Source organism: Acipenser ruthenus, chromosome 17, assembly GCF_902713425.1.
Source record: "Acipenser ruthenus chromosome 17, fAciRut3.2 maternal haplotype, whole genome shotgun sequence".
NCBI classification, from domain to species: domain Eukaryota; kingdom Metazoa; phylum Chordata; class Actinopteri; order Acipenseriformes; family Acipenseridae; genus Acipenser; species Acipenser ruthenus.
In genome coordinates this window covers 30,622,574-30,648,377 of record NC_081205.1, presented here as the reverse complement: position 1 = coordinate 30,648,377, position 25,804 = coordinate 30,622,574, and the positions used below count along the sequence as shown (strand labels likewise).

Sequence of the window (25,804 nt, the reverse complement as noted above, 5' to 3'; positions counted from 1 at the left end):
TTTTTATTTGCACATCAGTGTGATTATAGATCACAACTTGGTTAAGACTAGCATAGCTCATCACTGGTGTAATTGTATAGCCTTGGTGCCAAGAGTATCTATTACTGTAATAATAATTCCATTGTAATAGTCAATCATTTATTATTGTGCAGATATATCTATATCTATATCTATATCTATATCTATATCATGTGAACAATGAATTACAATAGATTATTGTGGCAAGTGTTCAGCTTGTCATTTATCTTTTGTACAAAATGTGAATTCATTTTGAAATGGAAATGTAAAGGCAGAAAATCAGAGGTATGTGTCTTAATTAGGGCTGCAAGTTTTTGGTTTGAAATGTCACCTTATTTTAATTTTGGAATTACAGTTTTGACAAATTACATTTTTATTTTCTCTTTCAGAATCGTTCAAGCATTCACACACTCATTGAGTTGAATGGATTCCAGCTTGTCCTTTCAATAAAGGATGAGTAGACACGCCAATTGTAATTAATATTGGCATGCAGTTCAAGCAAATAGTCAAATTGAACCACCTCTGTTGAGGAAGCTAAATTGGAAGAGCATTAAAACATGGATTCTAAAAAAAAAAAAAGAATATACAAATCACTGCCTTACGATGCTTGTTTAAATTGTTTTAAATAATAAAATGTTAGACCTTTATAAAAGTATTTTTGTACTTACCATGCTTATTTTATGGTTACTTATACTATGCATTTACCATACTGTAGTTTACCCTGGTTTGTCATGCTTTTAATGTACGCAACAAAAATCTTACTACAGGGTCCAAGTCAGTGTCTGTGTGCCCAGCTCTAGAAAGCTCAATATGATCTGCAACCTCTAATGCAGATGCCTCCCCAGGCCATGAGTGAGACCCCTCCAAAATTCAATGATGTTGAGGCAGCAAACAAAACAAACATTTTTCTTTTAGGTTTTCTTTTTGGTTTTCTTTTAAATTTTATTATAAATAGTAAATATTACTGCATTTGTACACAAGACATTTTACATCACAATCATTCAAATAGCAAAAGAGACTAAGTTGGCAATTTTTTTTTTAAGAAAAGCATACTTCCTTTACCATTGAGTCAAATACACAGTCTACAGTTGAGTGCTACTTCTAGAGACAATAATTAGGATTGCTAAAAACAGGGATGAACAAGTCCTGCACTAGTCACCAGCTAAGAATACATAGGAATAAATAACAATGCAACTTTGTAGCCACAGTCATGTTTTACATAGAAGCACTTACGAGGACACACACCACCCAATAAAAACAACCTGTGTGTCTGGTACTGAAAAAATAATGTGCTTTCTATTTTTCTTTTTTTTCTTTTTTTTTTTTACTGGATAAAAAAATACACGATTGCCATTCATGTACCTCATATTTACGCACCATGAAATCAAAACTTTTACATGAATAATGAAAGTGAATATGTCCTCCAGCATGTTCACCCTCAAAGTCCTTTTGATACAAAAAGAAGAAAGAAAGCAATGTAAAAATACACTTTGATTCAGTTTAACACATTTTAAAAAGCCTTTTTTGTGTAACGTCTGAGGTACGTAATATTGCACATAGGCGGTTTGTGATACATTATATACATGACTGGTGCTTCTTCTTTCAAATTTTTTCATGTACCCCTGTGAATGGACTGGAATCTGTACATTGCCTTCACATCATGAAAAAGTGTCTTTTAATTCTTTCACTTTACACCTTGGATTATAACTGGTCATCTTTCGATATTTGATCATGCAGTGACACTAGTCATTGAAAGATACCATTTCCTTGGTCCTCAAAAAGCTCGCATTTTTAATGTTGCTATATTAGAGGTCGGTACCTCTGTGTAGATAGAGCTTTTATTGTATTTTAGGTTTTGAAAGTTGTCCACAATGACAAAAGTTCAAAATGTTTTCAGGACAGTTCCTTGAGATGTACCATCTTTGTTGCCTTGAGAGAAGAGAGTGTGTCTTTGATAAAGTCAGTTCCTTCTTAGTATTGTGGGTGGAACAGGTTTCTACTCAAAGCTTGATAAGGAATTGAAATCAGTTTCTTCAAGAGAAGTTAAGATGCAGTCATTTTGGTCTTAAGTGTCAAACTCTGACTGTGTTTACCAGTCTGGAGAGTCTTCCAGGGGCTTCCGATTGAGATCATTTTTGAGGGTTAACTTTTGAGTTTTTCAGAGGACATTTCAGTTCATGCAATATCAGGCTTCAAATAATGAAAGGCACCTGTTCAAAAAGAGAAAGAAAAGACGATAAAAACAAGGTCCCAGCATGGGGCCACGTCCTTCATCTACACGTACAATATTGTCATATCTAATAGTGGCAAATCAAAGAGTTATAGCTAATGTTTACACTTAGGATCAGTTTGACAATGCCATGTGGGTCTGGGATTACAATCAATAGCGAGTCTTGAGCTGACCTTTGCTGGAGACACGTGTTTTCAATAGCCACATGCCAGGGGCGATTTCATTCTTGACAAACCTTCAGTTCTATATAAATGGCAAGTGGATATCGAGTCTCAGCAATTAATACCATCAAGATGTTGTGGACAGCACATTAGACAATGATTGTGTATCCTAGTCTTTCATATGCTCTGCTCTTTCATTTTTTTCTTTCATTGCTGGGAATATATCCATTACCTACAAGCTGTTTCGTGTGTGCCAACTCTTACAAAACACAAACCACTTAGTATCAGAGATCCTAAAAGGCCAGATTGATACTGACAAACCTAGAGAACTCATGTTTAAGGACAAGGTTGAATGTAAGTGTAAATGCCACTCATGAGAAAAGGGTATAAATAGTATATCCAAACTTGCTGCTAAGGACTGGAGTTGCTAAATACTTTAGGGTGAGGGTTATGATTATGGTTAAGGTTATGATTAGGGTTAGGGTGTGTGAACCTACTCTGGCTGTACTGTCCGTACTGGTAGCTTGCGACTGGGTCCATGCTGTAGCCTGACGTGCTGTAGGTTGGGGGGCAGTAGGACTGGGTGCTGGGAAGGCTATCTAGAGTTTTCATATGGTCTAGTCTTTGACTGCAGCTGGCTGACACTGCAGTGCTGGGTTCGAGGCCTCCGGTCAGCGGTGAGATGGCGTAGTCACTTTGTGGTTGGTGAGGTACACCCCCAGGGTTGAGAAGCCCCATTACCTGAAGGGAGAAGAGCAAAACGCTATGATTGACACACTCACAGCATAAACGCAGAACATTTTCTATCTAGGAGTTGGTAAAGCAGAAAACATTTTAATGGCACTTGAGTGGGACCCACAGGATGACGGTGAACCAGCAAGGCTATATGTTTTAGCTGACTAATATAAAAAGCTTATAAGAATGCACCAGTAAACATGCTTCAGTTCATTATGTTTGATTTAGCTTGTCTGCAACAGAACATTACATTTTACTAATCTTCAATATATTAATAGAAAAGTATTTTATGAATCAACCTGCAGTTGATTAGTACCAAGATAATTCAATTTGGGTAATTTTTGTTTGGGACTTGGAACAGGAATGTGGCCTGAAGGCCAGTGAATACACTTAAAATAACCCTCTGACTGAGAACTGCACAAAGATATATACATCTATATAGACCTTTCCATACAATAATCTTCAACACTGTCCTAAATCCCTATAGTTTTTCCAGAAATTATAGTAAGCTTAAAACTGCCATTACCTTAATTTACGAAATCCCTAAAAATATATATTTTCTCCTAATACTTAATCAAAATCAGGTACATCAGAATCACTGCTTTCTCAGGTTACATATAAGTGACATATTATTCTACATTTGTCCACACACATGGTTTCGGTCAGACAATTTCCTAACCTAAGGACACAGAGACAAATGTTGATTTTAAAAAGAGAGGGGATGTATTTCTTGTTGCAGTACCATTTTACTAATATTTTTTTTTTCCATACTGCATGCATAAAATACAAATTAAATAATTATAATTTAAGAGAAGGATGAAGTTTGCCGAAGTCTTTTTAAACTTTAAAACAAACTACCTCTTAAGCCTTTTGCCAATATGCCATGAAGTGAAAAAAAAAGATGCTTTCATTTGTAACACACTAAAACTACGGGGGGGGGGGGGGGGGGGGGGGCGTTACATATTTTATACGCCCATGTTATTAAAGTTTAAACTGTATTTTCATCACAAATGTTTTAAAATATGTTAAGAATGTTGTGCTACGTTACAATGCATTACAGGATATTCAGGCTGTTAGTAATCCATCGAGGATGAATCTCAGAGATTTTAGATTTTATTGACAGCTGTTTTATGAGCGGAGAGGGTGATTCACCCAAAGCTGTCCCGCCTCACAGTAAGAAACTGGGCTGTGGATAATTTACAGAAGCTCTGTCAGTGAAACCTTGACAAATATCCCTGAAGAAGGCAGGGCTGTGCTCCATACAAATGAGAAACACATGCAGGTCAGAGTCCCTATTCATCAGACTGAGCAGGGAATTTGGATCAACTTTCAGCTTTGTACAGGTTACCTGCACTAGGACCTGCACATATGACAGAAACAGCTCTTTGTGTTGTTTTGTCATTCTCATTCATTCTTTTTGTATTGCGTTTCCAATGAAAACAGAAGAAGAAGAAGAAGAAGAAGAAGAAGAAGAAGAAGAAGAAGAAGAAGAAGAAGAAGAAGAAGAAGAAGAAAAGCCTTTTTAGATGTATACCATACCATCCGTAATGCAAATCCAAATCCATTTAAATATATACATTGGGCTGGGAGAATTACACACTGGGCACAATTTTTAACTGAACAAAATATGTAATTTGCATAAATTACACACTACATTATCGTTCATTTTTAAGCATAACATATTCAATCACAATCAATTAAGGGCTTCCACATTTCGCAATTACAAATCTAAAATAAAAGCCTTCTTTTATTTCACACTGCTTTTAACGAGGACTTTTTCAGATAAAAAGTTGATCACAAAGCTAGCCGAAAAATAACAAACTTAGATCTGACTTTAGCCAGACAGCATCACCTATAGCCGCTTCAGTGGCATGTCTGGATCTCTTAACTTTGCAAGGTGCTAATGGTGGAAACAGAGTTGACAGATGACCTGTCGTTTTCACCATAATTACATCAACAGACTACAACAGAAAACAAACACAGCGAGTTATACTGTGTGCATAAGCGACAGTTTAAAAGATTGTAAAAACATTACCAAAGTACTCTGAAAACAAAACAAAACCAGTAAAATATTGAAAGCTGCTTGGGGATTTGCTTTGATTTTAAAACTAATTTTAAAACTAACCATTTTTTTTTCTTCAAATTAAGCCTTGTGTGTCCTTTTTTGTACTTCTGTCAAGGAGCAGCAGTTAAATTTAATCAGTATTTATTTGCATATGAATAAAGAATTTTCATTGAGCTCAATAAAGGCCATTCTCTAGGTTTTGAAGTACAGTATCTCCTCCTCTGTTACAATCAGCCCATCCACTCAGACTGGGATAATGTTTTTTGCCTTTGGCAAGATATTTATTCCATTGCCGTTGTTAAATGTCCTCTACAAAGTTATCAGTGAGCTGCAGGAACCAGCAGCCGAAAACCACAAGCTATATAAAACGTAGAAAGCCCACTGACGTGAGCAGTCTTTTAGGCCACCCTTTGTGACATTAAAATCTCATTTTCTGCCTATTAAAATGCCCCTTACTGTTTAGGCAGTGGCGATATCCAATGATAAGTGTGTAATTGACTATAATTGTCTTTTCAGTTCTCATTTGTGTCATTTTGTGCTTCCCTCTGTATCCTGGAATGGCAAAATGCTTTTCAAGGGAATGAAGCTGTTAGAACCACTGCCCTTAACCCTTAATCGACTCGTGATTTTAATTATAGATTTTATTGCCCCATGACATGTCTCAAAACAAGCTGGAGATCTCTCGAAAAACACCTGTGCCAAGTTCATGCTAACTTAAAGATGGAAATACAATGCTAATCGAAGCTAGCAATGTCAATTTCAAACAGATGCTATGTCTTTCTGAAATATTAACCATTCTTTGACATTATATTAACAAGACATGTAGTTTAATAAGTTTTATTTGAATAGCATTTTCCAAACTGATAAAACATCTAACCTGTTGTTAATTATTTTCTTCCCAAGTAAAATAATTAACTTTATCTCTCTATTTTTTTCTAAACTGTACGATCATTAAACTTTAACTGAAGCAAGTAAACTCACAGAAATGCATGAAATGAGGCCATGTCAGAGGAGCCCTTTGAAAACGCATGCCGTGGTTGTAGTTAGCCAATGAATTTCTGAATCTGCCTCAGGTAAAACTGTCTTGAAGCCATTTTGAACAGTGGCAGCTCTGTTTCCAGAGGAGGGACTGACCTGAGGTGAAAGGCCGTTGCTGATGGCAGGGTTCATGGGATTGGAGGGTCCTGACGAAGTCACAAAGCTGTCTGTGTAGCCCGAGAAGGCGTGCCGGCAGTAGGCCGAGCCGCTTTCAGGGGCTGAGTTCAGGCTGCTCTGGTGGGCCGAGGTGGGAGGCAGAGGCTGGGGCCGGTGCACTGTACTGCTCTGCTCAGACACTGCTGGAACACAAGCTTGTATCTTAGCAACCAGAATTTACAGGCAGAAAACAACAACAACACAGTCACGATGCTTTCTGTTTTGAATAACATTTTTTGGTCTGAAGACACAATGCAAGTGTGGTGTTAAACCAGTTCATGGGTTCGTTTTAGCCCGATCACTGATAAGCCGTAACAAACTGCACTATTGAAAAACTAAATACAATGGGCTCATTCATAAAAGTTTGATAATCATGCTTTTCAGGAGTTTTCTTTGAATAGCCAAAATGCATACATATTTTGTTTTTCAAAATTATTTTCAAAATTCTGGATTAATTCAAACCTATGGCAGCGCCATAGCCAATATAAAGTGTAGCTACAGTATGGCGGTGCCATAAATTTAATTCAGGGCCTATATAACCTACTTTGTGATATAGACGTTGGTGGGTACGGGCTGTCTGACAGTTGGTATGGTTGAAGTGTGGGCATTGCTGATGGTGGGAACCCTCCTGGGATCAGGTGGTTAAAAGCCATCAGCTGATTGGCTCCTGCTTGTTTCCTCCATCTTGCTCTTCTGTTACTAAACCAGACCTGGCAAAAAAATGAAGAAAAAATAAAAATAAAATGCCAGAACCAATGACAAAAACTATTTTCATATTTTAAATACAAGATTCTAATTGTGGTCTGCTTCTATAACGTACTGACAGCTACTTATTGTACAGTATAGGATGTTGTAGACATAAGATGTGCAGGACCCTGATAGATTCAAGAATGTATTTTGCTTTAGGGTAATTGGATATGAATCGGCTGGATTGTGTCTGTCAGGAATAGGCAAAGACATCATTCTTTGTGCACAACAGTCATGTAATACATAAAAATGAAAATGTTATCTACTTCACCAGCTAAAAATAAGAGTCATTACTGTTTTATTTTTAATTTCTAATTTTAGGTTCAATTAATGCAGCTTTATTTATTGCAGGCAAACAAAATATTTATGATAATTTAAAAAAAAAAAAAAAAAAAAAAAAAAAAACACCCTCTCTGCTTTTCAAAAAGTGCAACAAGGTGCACATTTTGCAAGCCAACAAATGCTTTAAGTAAACTCGACTCTTAATCTTTAAGGAAACTTTTCAAAATATCACTCTTGTCCCGCTGCATTAGTGACTGATTGACTGATATCCAGCGCGTCATGCTGGGTTCAGTACAGAATATCCATATGTTAGTTGTTCTGGGGAATTTGCAACGCAGTAGATCACAGCCAAGCCTGTATGAGATGATAGGACTCGGGGGAGCAGATGAAGCTGCGAGGAATGTGAGGAAGTCACAGGGTTAAAGACACATCGCAGCAGCTGTGTTGTTAATGCCATTAATAACGGGGCTGCTGCTTTTACTAACTGTGTGGGTCACGGACTGAGGAAACAAGTTGAACCTCTTAGAGCAAAATGTGCGGTACAAACATGCACGCTCCGGTATTTGTTTGTATTTTATCTCTATGGATTTCCCACGGAACCCCTAAAGGGACACGGTGTGAATTAAAAAAAGAATTGTTGTGCGCACGACATACTAACTTTCTTTTTTAATTCACACCGTGACCCTTTAGCTTTTCCGTACTTTCCAGTTCGCGCGCTTTCGATTTTATATTGTGATGGTCTGCAGACGGGCGTTAATGTAATCCTTTGACCATGCTTCCCTGTCCTTTGAAACGTCTGCGTTCACACACTTTGCAACGGTTTAAGTATAGTATACTGCTTTCAAGAGGGGCTGTACCTGAACGCGAGCCTCTGTGAGTTTGGCTCTTTGTGCCAGCTCTTCTCGTGTGTAGATGTCAGGGTAGTGTGTCCTCTCAAAAGCCCTCTCAAGTTCCTCCAGTTGTTCCGCGGTAAAGGTGGTGCGGCTGCGGCGTTGTTTTCTCTTCAGGGGCAAGTCAGGCTCGGATTCGATATCCGACCCCTCGTCGGAATGGCTCGCTGTTGGAGGAAAGGAAATGAAAAGATGGTTAAAATTAACATGAGAATTGAGTAGTTCATTTTTATTTCTATTGAAAATCCTAGTTGTGGAAGGCTGTTACAACACCATCATTCTATACAACTTGCTGTAACGTTGAAGAAACTTGATTTTCAGAGCTCATATCGGCATTGTACTTTATCAGTTAATCTGTTTTAAAAGCACTACGCAGAGTTATTTTGCCAGTTATGTTATTCTGCACTAAAAGCAAACCAGTCTAAAACCAGACCTTGATCCTGGCCCTTCAAAACGGTAATTATTTGGATGAAACGCAGTCATCTGGAATAGCATTAAAGTCACACAGTTAGTTCTTTAATTGGAGGAAAAGGCAAAGCAAACACTAGCAGCTTGTCATTTTTTCCATGTCATAGTTTACATTGTTTGACCCTCTTCTGAGGTGTAGTAATACAGAGTATTGTGTGTGTGTGCAAACAAAGTCGAATTGTAATTGAATATTCCTTGCTTTTAAATAATCCCCAGAACATGATTTTGAGGCATTCGAATGTGATTGTGGGTGCAAAGCTAACACAAAGGCCTCATTTCAATCCTGGTCTGGGGAGGCAGTTTTATACAATTGTATCCATCCTACAAATTCAATTTCGCTCAAGCTGAGTGAACTTTAAAAAAAGCCCCCCTCACAGGTGCATACTAATCTGTTTGCCCAGATTTACGTGGGAGAAAAAAACAAGCTCCTTTTGGAGGTAATTCAGCAGAAGAGATCATGAATTGGTCCCCCTAAGCTGTGCACTCAGCACTGGTACTAAAGCAAGAAGACTCCCTCAGTCTATTAAAAAATGATTAGGAGGCTGCAGCCTCCATGACTGGCATCTATTGTCTGCTAGCTGAAGCCTGAACATTCACTGCCATAAATCCAAGTGTACATCTGCTATAATACACCTCATTCAGGTCCAACTGTTCTACAGCATGCAAGGTAATAATTGCTGAAGACCTCGAGAACTCTCCCTCAGACTTATCTGAACTTTTTCACAAGGGGAGCTTAAAATATAAAACAATGAGGAACTTAATTATTATTTTTTTAAACGTGCACGGTCAAAACATCTATAAGAAGACCTGCAAGTCTGAGGTAGGTGGCAATAGCATTTTCTGATTTTAAAGCGCATTATTTGTAGTAGTAGGAAATAAAACCACGTGGTGAATTTCATTTCTTTTTTACTTTCCCATTTTGATGAAACTTACTATTTTTTTTTTCCTGCTTCAAAATATTTCTACTTACGGTGTAACACTTTCTCTATCATACCTCAGTTTCAAGATTCTTTAAAACCACAAATCTATATTTAAATGACGCTCAGTATTGTTTGATCCAATGAGAATCCAGATTGCAAACTCAAACGACATGCCCTAATAATTTTTTCCTGGTGAGACTCAACTGGATTTCCGATCAGAAGGGAGAAAAAGATTGACATCAATTAGCGCAAGGCTTCAGTACAGGAAAGCAATAATGCTACAACACAGGATGAAGTCCCTGCACAGGGAACTAACAGAAAAGGGAGGGCAACCAGAAATAACAACCACTGCTAGCCTAAGAATAAAGTTTAATTAAACACGGAATTACAGAACTAGGCATGATTCTTTGTGCTCGACCCCCCGGTGACCTTGCTAGTGGCCTCAGGAAATACTTCTTCTAGTTAACACTGTGCTTTATGAGCATTTTGGGGGCCGATTTCATAGGGATTTGAACACAGGGAATTCTATAATTGACACAGTTGCTGGGAGGATTCTTTATTACATTCAGATTTTGAACGATGAGCGATAAAGCTGGCATGCACAATAATCTTTGCATGCAAATATCATGACCAGGGGCTGTTCTGAGGTGAAATTCACTTGGGTTTAAATACATAGACACCACAACCGGAAGAGCAATCCCTTTGAGCCTTACTAGTGTGTATGCTGCAGAATCTCTGGCCTCGAATACATCCCATGAACAGCTCTGATATAGGAACAAATCATTCTGTGAGCTTGCGTCTCCAACGGGTTTTTTTTGTTTGTTTTTTTTTTGTTCTGCCCTTTGAGACTAAAAATATTATACCATTTTTTTTGTTGCTGTTTATTTTACAGTAGGCTTACAATTTTTAAAATAGCATAATTTTAAAAACCCTGAATAAAAAATAAATAAATACATCTAAAACTACTGTACCATGTTTGTCCGGTTGCAAGCCAGGCAGGGTTTAGTAACTGTGATACTCCATCATGGCTGCGGAGTTAATGACAAATGGCACTTTACTTTTGTGATCCTTGGGATTTTTTTTTGTTGTTGACTTATTTGGCTGCCTTTGTTGAGCTCTAAGAGGCAGCCTGTGGATGAAGCCTATTCTGCCAATTTCCACGCTCCATCTGTAGTATCCATCAACGGGGCCTCTGCCCGCATTCAGGGCTCTGACACCTGCCTGGCAGGGTGCAAGAGACACAAAGAAGGCTGAAGCGGAGGAGCGGGGGCTGGGATGGGATGCACAGCGGGGGTTAATCCAGCCTTCCTTGGGTGTGGAGCCTGTGAGCACCTGAAGGTCCCCTGCTCACTATTTACTCATAGCACATTTATTTGTTAAAAAAAACTGGATGGAATGCCAAAAAGCATTGTTAAAAAAAAAGAATGTAAAAAAGAATGAAAGGAAGGAAGGAAACAAAAAGAAAAACAAAAAAACTTCCATTGTGTTATAAAGGCTTTATGCATTGTTGGTTTGTATATTGTTAGTAAAAAGAAAAGTTTTTTTTTTTTTACTAAATTTACTAAATTTAGTTATTGACATTTTTGTTAAACTACTAGAAAAAATAAAAATATATCATTTTAAATGTTGAAAACAGCTGTAAAGATGTAATACTAGATGATAGATAGAGAGCTAGATAGAGATAGATAAAGTACACACATAAATATATTACACCACTGTGTTATTAAGACAATACAAGCTATTTAGAAGTCACGCTTTTTTTCCTACACTGCCTTGCTTCAGTAAGTAAAGTATGCTTTGAGAGACGAAGCCAATCGCTCACTGTCACAGGCATACCTGAAGTGAGAAGGAGAGACAGAGTGCATACTGATCCCTCTTCCCCCCTGGGTATCTTTGTCTCTCTGCAAGGGGCCACTAATAGGAAAATACGCTTATGACAGCTCAGTGCTAACCAAAATGGTGCAAAATAATCCTTGACACTATAACTCCCTGTGCACGCTCTGTGGAGGGTGAGGAGTAATGTTTTAATACGAATCTGGCTTGGAGCAGGAAACAGGTTCATAAGAGTCAAGAGCCATAGATAAGTATTACCAAGTTTAAAAAAAAAACACAAAAATTGTAGGTTACTTTACATAACCCACTATATATATATATATATATATATATATATATATACACACATACACATTTATACTTGCAAAATAAAATGTCTTTGTTTAAAAATAAAAAGCTGCTAATTGTCCTGCTTTCCCAGTACATTAGCATGCTTGTCTATACTATACTCTTACCATGGCTTACTGTAAGAAGCTTAGGAGAGGACAGATCCCCTATTCTAAGTATTTAAAAATATCACATCTTATTACCAAATAAAATGTTTTTGCCCTTCCCTCTGTCATTTATTTATGTATGTATGTCTGTTTGTTTGTTTGTTGGTTTTTGTTTGTATTCATTTATACCCCCTGTTGGAAGTGCTATAACAAAAGGGGAAAGCATTTAAAAACAAGATAAGTAAAGTCAAGGTTCCTTTGCACCACTCGCTAGAATCCAGTGCTGGATAAAATATACGCACTCAGGATTTGTTCAAAATATAATTTACTTTAGTTTGTGCAACATCAAGATTAAAAAGTGAACAAGTCAAATCAACCCTTTGGTGCTGTGCACCTTCACCAGGATTCATAAAACAAAAGTCAGTAATGAGAGCAAACAAAATGAAAGCATTTAGGGCAGTTGTATTTGCATTATTTCAGTCAGCCAATAACACTCTTCCATGCCCCTGACACTATGTTAGCAAATTCAATGAGACAGCAATGCAACAACCTTTAATTGAGTCTTTTAAAATGTACTGTAACTACATTTAAAACAATAAGGCTCCTAAAACACAAAAGCCTCTTTCAAAAAGAGTTGCATTAACTGAATGAAACTTTGTTTAACAGCAACTAAGAAACAATCACTATTGTGACAGAATAGCTCTCGCAGTAAGAGATAAAGTAAGCTCCAACTCTCCTTTACAACTACCCAGAGAAGGTCCATTATTGACCATATGTGCTCCAAATGATGGCCTTTATCATGGAGAGACAATTGCTTCCTTTGGGAGCTGTTAATGAACTGGGTAATTGAACTGCTGACATGTGTTACCAAAACAAAACAAAAGGAAGATGAGACAAATGAACAATTTATTTGAGAACAGAGCAGTTCAGCTTTTCAGGGAGCAGGGGACTAAGTGACTGCCTGAATACATAAAACAGTACATTGAAGCAAAGCAGATGCATGCAGAATAATAGTTCACTGACAGCCTATGGCCCATCTGTGCTTAACATTTTGTTAAAGGGGGGCTCACTTGACTTGCTAAGGAGCCAAATCATACAGCTGCTCATGTGTGCTATGTAAAAGGGATAAATCATTACCTAATCCAATTCATACTTCGAATGACAAAAAGCCATAAACAGTTACACTGGGACATTATGCCAGCACAGCGTGACACAGTTATTATTCATTTATAATGTGGCTGTGACAGTTTCAATTCATTCTGGGGTAGCAACACCTAAAGGATAACGATAAGGGCTCCCGGCAGTAAAGATAACACATAGCTAACTTGTGGATGCTGCTAAATTCATTCACACAAGTGTGTGTGCCTTTAAATGTGTATTGATTTATTTATTTATTTCAGTTTTTAGATTAACCATCTTGATGTTGGATAATGACAGAAGACTCTCAAACTAGTTAAACCGTTTCATGCATGGTGACCTCATATGGGGAAGGATGAAAAATAAAAACTCTTCTAGTCTTTATATGTGGACATATGAGGATGACATTTTTATCCCCATATAAAGCAATGGGAAAAAAAAAAAAATTCAATTAAAAATATATTTATTCTGTCCAAAACTTTTTTCAGCTATTTTCAATGTTTCATGCATGAAAGGGTTCAAATAATTCAGTACGGCTAAGGAATACGATTTTGGTAAAGAGATTCAACAGTTGAAGTGACGTCTTTGTTGATGCCTTTTCATAACAAATGAAATGAGCTAGTAGTTACTGTAGTTTTGCTCAGCATGCCAGGACACCGCAATGAGAACAAAGTAATAACACTTAAAAACTTTAAACAGAAAATTCAATGTCCTCTAGGAGTTATGCAAATTAGGAATGCTACAGTAGCTAGTTAAAGCTAATCAAAACGCTGAAATGTGCTATGCAAATACAAACTGGAACAGCAAGCAAAACCACTTCTGATTAAATTAAAAATAAAACAAATACATATATACAATCATATTCACAAATAAAATGACCTGCTCTCCTCAAGTGTTTTTTGTTCTTTTGAGCCTGCGTGACACCGGACTGATTTGAAGAAATATCATTTTAACCCAGAATCAGTTGAAAGGCTGATCACTTGACAAATACTGACACAGTGATAAACTTTGACCTGTGGGCAGCTTGGCAGTAAAACATCCACTTAAGCCCCCTTGTCTCAGGCTGGGCTACTGCTTGACCTTACTCGCTTCAAACTGGCACGCATTAAACACGTCCCTGTGTGCCCTTAGACACTGTCCCTCACCACAGATTTCTGACCTTTTGAACGGAACTTACAGACTTATGCACTGAGGTGCATAGCCGTCTACTAATACTAGTGCATATATCAAGAAGCCATTCAAAGCATTTAAGAAAGCTGAAAAACAAGTCTTTTATACTGTAGTTTGTTGTACTGGTATTTAAGAAAAGCCTTAATCTGTTCTGGCAACAGACATGCTACTGCCGTGATTATGATCTAAAACACAATGGGCCAAATCTCTGCGTCCAAATTTCTGGTATTCATTTTATTTGAATGTTTATATAACAACTCATGCACACCATTTTCTAAATGCTTGTAGATCCGTGTATTTGTCAGTATATTAAGATTTTTTCAAGAGTAAATCCTGCTTTTCTTCTTTGAAAATTGCATTAAGCCATTTTTGCAAATGGTAAACTGCTATTCCCTGCATTTAGTTGTCGACTCACAGATTTTTGTAGTTTTTTTGTTTTTTTACAATCAAAAAAAAAAAAAAAAGAACAAAATGCCATTGAGTCCTACGGTAATGTTTCCCAGGGTAATTAGATAACACACCAGATTGTTAGTCTTTTGCTGTTCGAGTTAAGTGATTGACAAGCCTCTGTCTGGCTGCTCAATTAACTATTTCATTTTGTTGCTTTTTGCAGTTTTGCTCTGCTAATACTTTCAACAAATAGGGAGTGTTTCTATAGACGCTATTCTCCTTGACCTTCACTTGCCCATTTTCTTTCAGTCACTTCAAACTGTCTTAAAGAGGCTCTGTTGAATGCACCGAGTCCATCACAGCTCCAGGTTCATCCCATTCCTTGCCCTGAATACCACACTTCAAAGATGGGCCGCATTCATTAATTGCCCTTTGAATTAATATCAGAGGGTCACAATGCGAGTGCCAAAAGAGAAAGAGGCTTTAATGAAGCATAGAGCTACCATTCATTTGCAGATAAGCGTGTTTTTATGCTTGGACAGTCACCATGCTGAAGGCTTCGTGAAGAAGAAGAAGAAGAAGAAGAAGAAGAAGAAGAAGAAGAAGAAGAAGAAGAAGAAGAAGAATCATACAACCATGCACAACTAAACACAGAAATGTTCATTTTCTTAACAAAGCACGCATCAACTATTCTTGAAAACACTACAGTTACTATAAAGAGAGAATACTACAGCAGCCATAGGAAGTGTATTTTTATTTGTCCTCTTTTTTCCTTTAACCCACATGTCTTTACAAAAGCATTTACACTACAACATATTTGAGCGATAAAAAGTCAGTTAGAAAAAGTCACACGACTTCAACCGACTTTTAATGGCCTGTTTTCACACTTCACACAGTTCATATGTACAAACTTGTTCAAGTGTAAAGTCCTCCAAAATACCAGTTAACATATGTACCTCCACAGGGGCAAATCTTTAAGCAAATGTTTTTAATTTACAAATTAAACTTGGAAAGTGAAAAGTACCCTTCTCTCTGGCATTTCTCCAGTGTATTAAGATTAGATTCTATTGAGAACAGTACTGGCTAAATGCTGGATAGCCATACTCACTTTATTTACACAAACAAAGTCCTTCTCAGTTTCTTTGATAAAAGCAGCTAAATCTTTTTCCTCTTTCATGTTTTGTCAGCACTTGATTCCTTTTGTCCTCTGGCTATTTGCCTAGCTGTGGACAATGAAGGAAGAAGAATGGAAGCAGATTTTTGGAATGGTCCTCAATAAACCTAATTATGACATGTTGACTGCACTCACCATGACATATGTGGAGGACCCAGGCTTATTCAATTAGCCTTTCCAGGAGTCCCTTTCAGAAATAAAGTTATCCCTTTTGACTGTTTGCATTTCTGAAAGGTATATTTTTGTTCGCTATAAATGGAAATCCCCAAGATTGGGTTGTTTTCTTCGATTACTCTTGCTAATTTTAATGAACTAAATGAGGTTAGATTAGAGGTAATCATTTTTATATTTCTTGAAAATAAATCCCCAAACAATGGCTCATTTTCTGTCACTTAATTATAAAGTACATACTTCCACAATTCTAAACCATGTGAATTTTAAAAGATTAAACATACAAGCGCTGAAATGTTAAGAGTGTTTCGTCCAAGATGAGATACTCAAAATCATCCTTGAAACATCCTTGAAACCTTAAATACTTAGGATAATGTCCAAATAAATCTATGCTATTACAATTAGTGATACAACACATTCTAGTTAGCTAGCCTTGGCTGACTACTAAAGACCTTATGGAGACGCTTTTACGGTTACATATTTTTCTTGTATTTGTATTTGAAAATACTTTATTTGTCTATGTCAAGGCATGTCACATGTCATTTGTTGAATGTACATGCACATACTGACAACAAACTTGCATCATAATGGCAGATGAGTATGTGTAAAACTAAATGTTTTGCAAAACACATCATTAAAGCATTTGCAAATGTTTGCTCAGGGCTGGCCTATTGTTGCTTGAATAAATCTGACAGTGAGCACACAGATCTGTGTAGACCATTAACCTCAATATTAGCATCTTTCTTTTAACTACCTACTCTGTTGCAAATGAAGTACCAGGAGCCATTCCCCTGGAGGTTCTCATCCATCGCTGCTGCACAAGGGTATCTGAACCAGGAGGATTTTCCCAGACAAATAAATCTAAATGATCTGGCTTTGATCTCAGTACTTAAGGGGCTCAGACAATAGATGCAGAACAACAAGGGGCAGGACTACTGGCCTCTCCATGCACAACAATGGCATCGGCAAACAACTACTTCATCAATATTTGGCCAACTATACTGAAAACGTCCTTTGCAGATTTGAATTCCAGGTTTTATAACAACTGCAGAGCATCCAGTGAAATACAACTGGAAACTCAATGATAATTACCTCTCTGCTCACCTGCATGTTGTATAATCCAGAGCTATTAACACTTGCATTAGGTTTCTCAGAGGAATAAACTGTGCCGCAAAGTAAAATATTCACTTAAGTACAACCTGGGAGAACAGTGCTCCTTTGACTGAAAGCTGGGAGTGGTGTAAACCTTTCACACTGGGTTTTGTTCCTTTAAATAAAGGCATGTTGGGGAACTAGCAGTACCCTCACTAACTGTTGATACAAGCAATAAAAAGCAGTTCCCAATCATATATAAAGGCAACAACAAATAAGTTTGTTTACTACTTTGGTATCATTACCTGATTTGGCTTTTAGTTGCTTTATTGCATGTTCTATGTGCTCCAATAAAAATATTTATTATTATTATTATTATTATTATTATTATTATTATTATTATTATTATTATTATTATTATTATTATTATGTTGTGTCACTATTCAACACACACACACACACATATATATATATATATATATATATATATATATATATATATATATATATATATATATATATATATATATATATATTACAGTAAAGCCTACTGTATTCACAAATGAAGCCCCATCCACATAGAAAGCGTTCTACTGAAATGCTAGTGACGTCTGATTGATTGCTCCCTGTTCTGCACAATTTGCTCCCAAATTAACAGGAGAACAGTTTGTAGTTCTGCTTCATTTCCCCTCCGCAGTTTTACTGCTGTGCACGTGAGAATCATGCAAACCAGCTAACTACTGTTACGCAGCCAGTAAAAAAAAAAATAAAAAAAATTCAACTACATACCGGTAGTAAATTATTTCACTTGCTGCCGACACATTCTGGCGTGGAATAAACAGATAAGACATATACGAATCAATGTAATCGTTTAAACGAAGATTGTTTTATTGTTTGGGGTAAATGTGGCTATGCGTTGGTTATTTCAATGTTGCCCTCTTGACTGGTTTATCTCAAACCACTCTAATTGTATCTGATTGGGCAATCGCTTTTCCTTATTTGGACCATGCCAGCCACTTCAAAGTCAATACAACAAAACGCATAGTTATACATCTAAATATTTAAGCTAGTGCTGGGCTGTCGCGTGTCTCAAATACAGTAATCAGATGTATTTAATTCCATTACAGCATGATGAAAAAATGTTTCTAAAAAAAAACGGCAAACAGGAATAGCTTGCAGGTCTCGCTGTAAACTGCCTGTCTTTGTTGGGACGGCTAAAATGGGTACAGCAATTTCACGAATGTGTGCTCCAGGCAAAAGGGGCGGGTTTGGGTAGAGATGAAAGTGAGAAGAAATAAAAGAGCCGATTTAATCTGCTTGAAGAGATGTTCAGTTTGGGGGAGAGTTTGATGGGTGAATATTGTAGTAGTGCGCATGACTTGGGCGACTCCATTGTAACCACACCTCGGGGCCAATTCCTCTCTCCGGGGAAACAGTGGGGTCTATTCAGGAAGGAACTCTTTAATACACTCCCCGAATCATTAAATGTCACCCGGCTCAGCAACAGAAACATTTAGAAGACCCAATTAATGTTAAAGAGGGCAAGAAGAGGGTATTATGGAATTAATACAGCTAATCCTAACAAGGACAAGTGCCAGGTTATTGGCTGATGTTGCATTCTTATAATTATTGGAGGACTATATATTAATAAGAGATTCTTGAATTCCTTATTGGAAACGTTCTACAATGAACTAAATCAGTAGCCTATATATATATATATATATATATATATATATATATATATATATATATATATATATATATATATATATATATATATATATATATAGTTTATTGGGACATATTAGGGAAACTGTTTTAAAATTCTAACTTGCGTCATGCAAAAGTTACCTATGACACGACAGATATTAGTTATGTTAAAAAAAAATGGCAACTGTAAATTTTAAATACACTGAGCAATTTTAATACTAATACACTTATTATAATTTTGTTGAAACGATTTGCAGACGTGCAACAGGTCTTTAAAAAGTTGGCCAAATTTGTTACATTTTACAATACGGGCAGTATGAAGCGCGATGCTTCTGCTCCTGCTTTTAAAGAATGGTTTCGATTGTATCTTTTGAATGGCAGTCGGCATCTTTGACGACCTAAAAGACTCAAAAAGAAACATTTTGTAGGTGAAAACGGCCTCTTTTCCACGGTGCACAGTCCATAAAACTGCTAGGAGCTCCAGCCATTGGGGCTCACTGAATAATTCATCCCTCATTGCAAGCTCATAATGTCTTTTCTCAGTCTTTTGTTGGGCTGCTTTCTCTTCTTTTCTCTCTGTATTATAAAAAGCTTGCCATCTTTTGTCCCGGCCAAGCTGCTGCTGGCTCTGGCTTTGTCCATGTAAAGCTGAAGTGTGAGTTTCAATGGACTCTCTCCTCTTTGTTTTTCAAGTTCATCTCCAAGTGTGAATTGTGTATTGAAGGCCGGCTTTGTAAAAGATGGAAAAGTCGTACAAATGTTTGACCAGCTCATTTGGGTCTTTTTGTCTACTCCTGTAGTGTGTTTGCAGAGAAATTCGAGTACAGTATAGGAGCCTCTTAGCCTCATGGACAACCAATAACAAGTGAACTCAAATCCATGAAACATGACTTTAAACATGACCATTTACCTTATCCAAGTGTTACAGCCTGAGTCAATATGGAAATAAACTTCCAACGTCTTAGTAAATCGATTCATATTTCTGATATGAACCCTGTCCCAAAACATGTGTGTAGTTTTGAGTGAACTTTGAGTTTTATAATACAAAATTATTTAAATGTTTTGAATAAAAAGAAAATCTGAACAGATTATGTCTGTTCTGTGTTTTCAAATTCATCCCTTCTCTTCCAAAATAGCCACGGGGGGAGAAAAAAAATCTCCCCTGGTTTTAATTAACATCATATTGTTTAGATGTTATGCCAACATAAATACAAATATAAATGTGCCTTACAGTGTTATTTAAAAACGATGTGTCCATGCAATTGATCATGTGCCAATAGCCGCATTTGTCCAAATCGAGACACTAAAAAAAAAGACACCACGAATAATAAAAAAATGTGTTACCTGTTTCTAATTTTGTAACCTTTATCTATTCGGAGAAATTGTGCACATTACGTATTTGTAGAGTAAAAATCTTTAAGAGAAAAAAAATCAACTGAACTTAACAAAAATATAGGTGGGCCTAAGTGCAGCTTTATAAACTGTAGTTGATTGTTTCTTTATAGAGCAACTATTTGAAAAGAAAGGATGCTAGTTTAAAATATAGCATTTCTAATAAACTGCATGTCTCCTCGTAATGAAACGTAAGCAATCACTACCTCATCTCTGCAGCGCTTATGCACACACTCCAACGGGAAACTGTCAACAAGCTATGGAGCTGATAACAGAGTCTCGATTCGACGGCCTCTTTGATGCCATCTCAATCTCCTATTGTTTGAATTAGCCTAAACACCTCTCTGGGAACTTTTACCAACTGATAAGGCCATAAAAACAAAGCAGTGCTAAACTTACGACACACTTTCTCCTTTTACTGTACTGAAGATACAGCATCTCAATGAACGAAAAAGACCAGCAACGACACAGGTAACGAAGAAAACACAACGACCACCGTTTCACATAATACAGAAGCTGCAGCACCTTTTTTTTTTTTTTTTTTTTTTTTTTTTTTTTTAACAATCATATATCCGTAACTTAAACTCGTCAAATAGCCTAACATAAACATGTCATTTGCACACACTCCAGCGGGAAACTGAACTTCTGGGTGTTTTAATGAAGTTTTTTACTCAGGGAACGTTTGCATTTTTTTTATTTAACCTTTTAAATAAATAAGCAATGAGAAAAAAATAAAAAAATAAAAATAATAGTTAGCATGAACTTGAATATTTAATCCGCCCCGTATAGCTTCTCCTAAAGCAATTATTAATGGGATTGTGATTATTAAAACTCAAATTAAAATAAATAAATGAAACAAATAATAATAATAATAATAATAATAATAATAATAATAATAATAATAATAATAATAATAATAATAATAATAATAATAATATAGTTTTAAATTCAATATTGTATTAGTAAAATGAAAGGCGACTTTAAGTTCAATATCAACAACTTCTTACCATAACAACTTAAATCAGTGCAATATAAGCAGATGGTCCACATGCCTCGTGGTCTATACTGAAATACTCTCAAATAAAAAAAGAGCAGCCTATTATTGTACCAATGAACCTCAAGAAACTGTTTTTATTCAATAACTTAAAATAAGAAGCACGACTTCCTTAACTTACATCGGTCTCCGAGTATCCCGTCAATACTGTGTTTTGTTTTCTTTTCATGTTCTTCAAACTCCTTCCTCTCAATTTCCTCCTCATCCTCTTCTTCGTCGTCACCCTTGCCTCCAAATTTACTCCTCATAATACGGCTAATTGAACTCACTTAAAAAAATAATGATAACAGACAAAAATGTTACAGGCGCATTGAAAAGATGCGTATTTAATATGTGGCATTAGGCTACGCAGAGCAATTATTTCTTTTCTATATGAACAGTTTAAAAATGATCAATAAAGACTTTGTAACACAATCCATATGTGTTGCTTGTAAAAAAAAAAGTTGACATAAATACATCTGCTTATTGTTTTTCATTACTTTTAGTAACACATATTCATTAAAAAAAAAGTACTGTTTCACGATAGAATAATCATCGGTTATGGACAACAACATACAATGAATTTTAAAAGTACGTTTTGTGTTTGTAGCCATTCAAACGCTTTAAACGACACCTGTTCACCCCTATAGTTACATCTATAACGATATACAAATTCGTTGTGACGCAGTGGGGAAATTATGATCTGAACTACCTGAATTATTTAGCAGTACTTGTATGTGGCTATTAAATATTGCATGTTTGATTGTGGAGTTGTGTTTCCCCATACCAATTAAACAATCAATTGTTATGCAATCAGTGCACGACTGGTGATGTAATAATGGGTTAGAATACCTGAGGGGACCGTATTCCGATCACAAATGCCATCTTTCAGCAACTTATCCCGGATCTCCCAACTGAACATGCCCGGGTTAGCTTTCTTGTACTCCTCGATCCTCTTCTCCACGTCTGGCGTGGTCACCTGCTTTAATTTACAAAGTTTTTTTTTTTTTATTTTTTTTTTTAAGATTATTAAAAAGTACATTTTTCCAATCCACAAAATATTGCTATTGGTAAATACCAGATTAGGTCTAACACTGTAAAAAACAAAAACAAACAAACAAACCAAAAAAAAAGTATTACCCACTATCGCGTTTGATTAATAAATCCATGTTGTTTGCGGTTAAGGGCGGCACAGTTTGTATATAAAAACAACCATGTCCGTATTACATTTAACACAAACTGTCGGTTTTATTCAAACACATTTGTAAACGTATCCCCAACACTGCAATAAATGGGTATGTGAGATTTCAAAGCAAGTCGCAAGTTCATATGAGGCGAGTGCATTTAGAAGTAGTAAATGGAAAAGGCTATACAGATTGTTTCAATTGTACAGGCCGATAAAATGAAAAATCTGAATTGAATGCAAGTATTAATAATTCTGGGGTCGTATTACATGTACTGGAGCACACCGGTCTGTCTTTTGACGGTAACATTTGAAGTTTTTCTTTGTTGTCTCCATCAACAAAATATAGGCTAGCATTAGTATTCATAATTAATATAATGATACAAAATGTAGAGACAACCCTCCAAAAATACCTTTTCGCAATAAAAAGGGTAGCGTGTAGAACTGTGATATCAAATCAACGTTTATTCTGTGCCGCCATTTAAACCGACTGTCGCCCATAACCACTTGTAAGACAGCCTACCATAATTAATATACTTTTAACCAAGAAAAGTTATATACAAGGTAATACATTAAAATAATATGATGTGAAAATATTGAAGACCTCTGTATTTCTCTTGAAACAGGCCTGTTTGTTTTAGTCGGTAATAGAAACTTACCTTTGGTTTGCTTCCACCGATCGCGCCGGGTCTGATGGAACCTGTCTCCTGGTACCTGCACAGTATTTTGGAGACACAGCCATGTGAGACCCTGAGCTGCCGCGAGATGACACAGGGTCTTATGCCGTGATGGGCCATTTCTACTATCTTGTGCCTGATGTGATTTGGTAAAGGTCTGCCATTAATGAAAACACCACCGAGCTGGTTCACCCTGCCTTGACCTAAAGGGGTAGAAACTTCGGAAGGAAAACAGAACGTTAACAAGTGTGATGAATTTACGAGTACAAAAATAATTTTGCTAAATATATTTAATACAATTAATTAATATGACCAAAGAGGCATTAACTTGACTTGTGATATTTAAAACTGGAATACATCGAAAACATATACATGTATCCTAATAATAATGATAATCACACACACACACACACACACACACACACACACACACACACACACACACACACACACACACACACATACACACAAATCAACCGACAAATATTTGTTTAATAGCTTGTAAACTGTCGATTTACCGAAACATACTAATTCTAATTAAAACTGAGAAAGTTTACCTTGTAGATATACATAATTTAAACATGCGTTTCTTTACTCGCTTAAGTGTCTGATTATAGAACGATAGGCCACTAGCTCCAGCATACAATTGCTAGTAGTATTCAAAATAAATTTTCTCATGTCAAGTTAAACTGCGTTAAAATGCAAGCCTAACTTAATCCAAGTATTTAAGGGCTGTATGAAAATAAATTACTTTTTTTTATTGTAATCATTTATTGTACATTTGTCATAAAAAAGCTAAATACAGACATGGGACATTCTACATAGCTGAAGATTATTATTTTTTATAAAATTTCTTAGAAATTTTGAAACAGTTTTGGAGAACTCTGTGGATATTACTAGCAATATAACTGCATAATATGAAATACGTTTACATGTATAATCTACTTTATTAAAACTGTATGTAAATATATTCTGTTTTCATGTCTTTTTTTTAAAAAGGAACTAATAATATATTAACAGGTAAACAAAAATAAACAATGCTCTCTAGGTTTATGAAAATTGGGTTTAGAAATAGCATGTGTTCTTGTTTTGTTTTGTGTTTGTTTCTTGCGTTAAATTTAAACTCAGTGAAGCTGTCAGCTTACCTTCGAGAGGGAATCCGCTGAGTGGGTAATTCTGTCCCGGTGCTGGTCGCATCATTCGTGGAATTGCTCCAGCTAAAGCTGCCATCCTAATGCACACTTACTACACTGATAACCTTTTGGGTCCTGCAAAAAAACAGGTTTTGTGTAGTCCAGTCTGTAGGGAAAGCTTCTAAGAAGCTACAAGCCACTTCCTTTTCTGCCAAATGATGTAATATCCCCAAAACAAAACTTAGGAAGAAGAAGAATTCAAATGAAACTGATAAAGAAAAAGGAAGCCCGATTAAAAACCAGTTCTGTGGTTCTAACTCCGTTAGATCTGTTACTAGAAAAACCAGTTCTTGTGCTACTGATGTTGTTGTTGACACCGTTAGAGTGAATGGGTCTTTGGGCAATAGAGCAACATTTATTAGTTGTTGCACCCCAAGCTCCATCCCGTCTTTCTGAACTCTCATTGGCTGGAAGTGTGAAGGTCCCGGTTAGAGAAAGCGCAACGCGATTGGCTGGTTTGGAAACTTTCTTCTTCCATCGCTGTATTCAAGAGACTTGGCTACTTTTAAGCAAATGTGTGTGCGCACATCATTCATTCCCTCGGGTTTTTTAGAAACTCAAAGAAAACAATGAGGCGAGATCATGGACAAGAAGTATGCTCGCAGGAACACCAGTTTACTTGATCAACATTTGAAACCAAACTGACAGTTTGGCTCAGAGAGCCTGAATTTTGGCCAGGAATTTAAATACGATTTTTATTTTTCTCATTTTGCTATTATTATTTCTTTTTTGTTCATTTAATTTGATTTAATGTAAAAAAAAAAAAAACAACGAAAAAAACAGTGGGTTCAGTAAAACATACACAGTAGGTATATAGTGGGTATATAATATTATAGTATTGACATCATAACAATTCAAATTTTCATCTTACGCGAAATGGATCAAACAATCCCACAAAGTACACTATGAAAACGTGCAATTTAAAACGACGGGCATTTGTCCGAACTAAGGAATTTATAGTCTTATTTAGGTTTCTCTAAGTTAAAATAAAACAAGTGAAATGTGTGACTGGGAGCTGGAGCGCCACAGCAGGATATGACGCCGGGAGTGCTGTAAAAGCTGTCTGTCCCTAAAGAAGGTACTATTGTATGGCCTCTTTATTTATAACTTCGTAAGTGCCAGAAAACTCGTCCCTTTTACAGAGGCAGCGATGCGCCAGCCGCGTCTCCCACAGCACTCTTTATTTGAGAAAGCCCATTCACAATCTCTGTCAGTCAAGTGACTCAAGTTATTCCGAGACTCCATCAATCAAAAGCATGAAGTTCTTTCAGTTTAAACCCTTTGAAATCAACAAAACAATGACTTTTCGAGCCACTATCACTGGTTTCCTACAATTACCTTTATAACCATTATAACCTGCTCTACACACGAGATGGGAACGAGCTATTATCAACAAAACCTTCAAAACCGTGAAGCGTCTCATACATTTCAGCTTAGCTTCTGTGTGTATACAAATAATTAAATCAATTTGGTTAATCACTGAAAAGTCACTGGGTCCAATTTGT

General features: G+C 36.4%; 1 protein-coding gene across 4 annotated transcripts; it reads right to left on the bottom strand.

Annotated features, from left to right (window-relative positions):
• Positions 1-663: 663 nt before the first annotated feature.
• LOC117422941 (paired box protein Pax-3-like) lies at positions 664-24,608 on the bottom strand. Of its 4 annotated transcripts, none has more exons than XM_034038190.3 (9): positions 24,252-24,608; positions 23,089-23,324; positions 22,099-22,225; positions 21,389-21,535; positions 8,290-8,489; positions 6,948-7,113; positions 6,344-6,546; positions 2,907-3,150; positions 664-2,228 (listed from the first exon to the last, which is right to left on the bottom strand). In XM_034038190.3, the coding sequence occupies exons 1-9, from the start codon at positions 24,334-24,336 to the stop codon at positions 2,194-2,196; spliced, it is 1,443 nt and encodes a 480-aa protein (XP_033894081.1). In that variant the 5' UTR covers positions 24,337-24,608; the 3' UTR covers positions 664-2,193. The 4 variants fall into 4 exon arrangements, with proteins under 4 accessions (XP_033894081.1, XP_033894079.1, XP_033894082.1 ...); XM_034038188.3 differs by having other exon boundaries at positions 665-2,228; positions 22,099-22,228; XM_034038191.3 differs by having other exon boundaries at positions 665-2,228; positions 6,344-6,543.
• Between the last annotated feature and the right edge of the window lie 1,196 nt (positions 24,609-25,804).

Bases quoted from the DNA above. Each gene is read 5' to 3' on its own strand.
- LOC117422941 (XM_034038188.3), bottom strand. From the start codon at position 24,336: ATGGCAGCTTTAGCTGGAGCAATTCCACGAATGATGCGACCAGCACCG. The intron at 21,536-22,098 runs GTATTCTAACCC...TATTTTTTTAAG, and splicing joins TCGGAATACGGTCCCCTCAG to TGAGTTCAATTAGCCGTATT. The intron at 7,114-8,289 runs GTACAGCCCCTC...TTTTTTTGCCAG, and splicing joins TCACAGAGGCTCGCGTTCAG to GTCTGGTTTAGTAACAGAAG.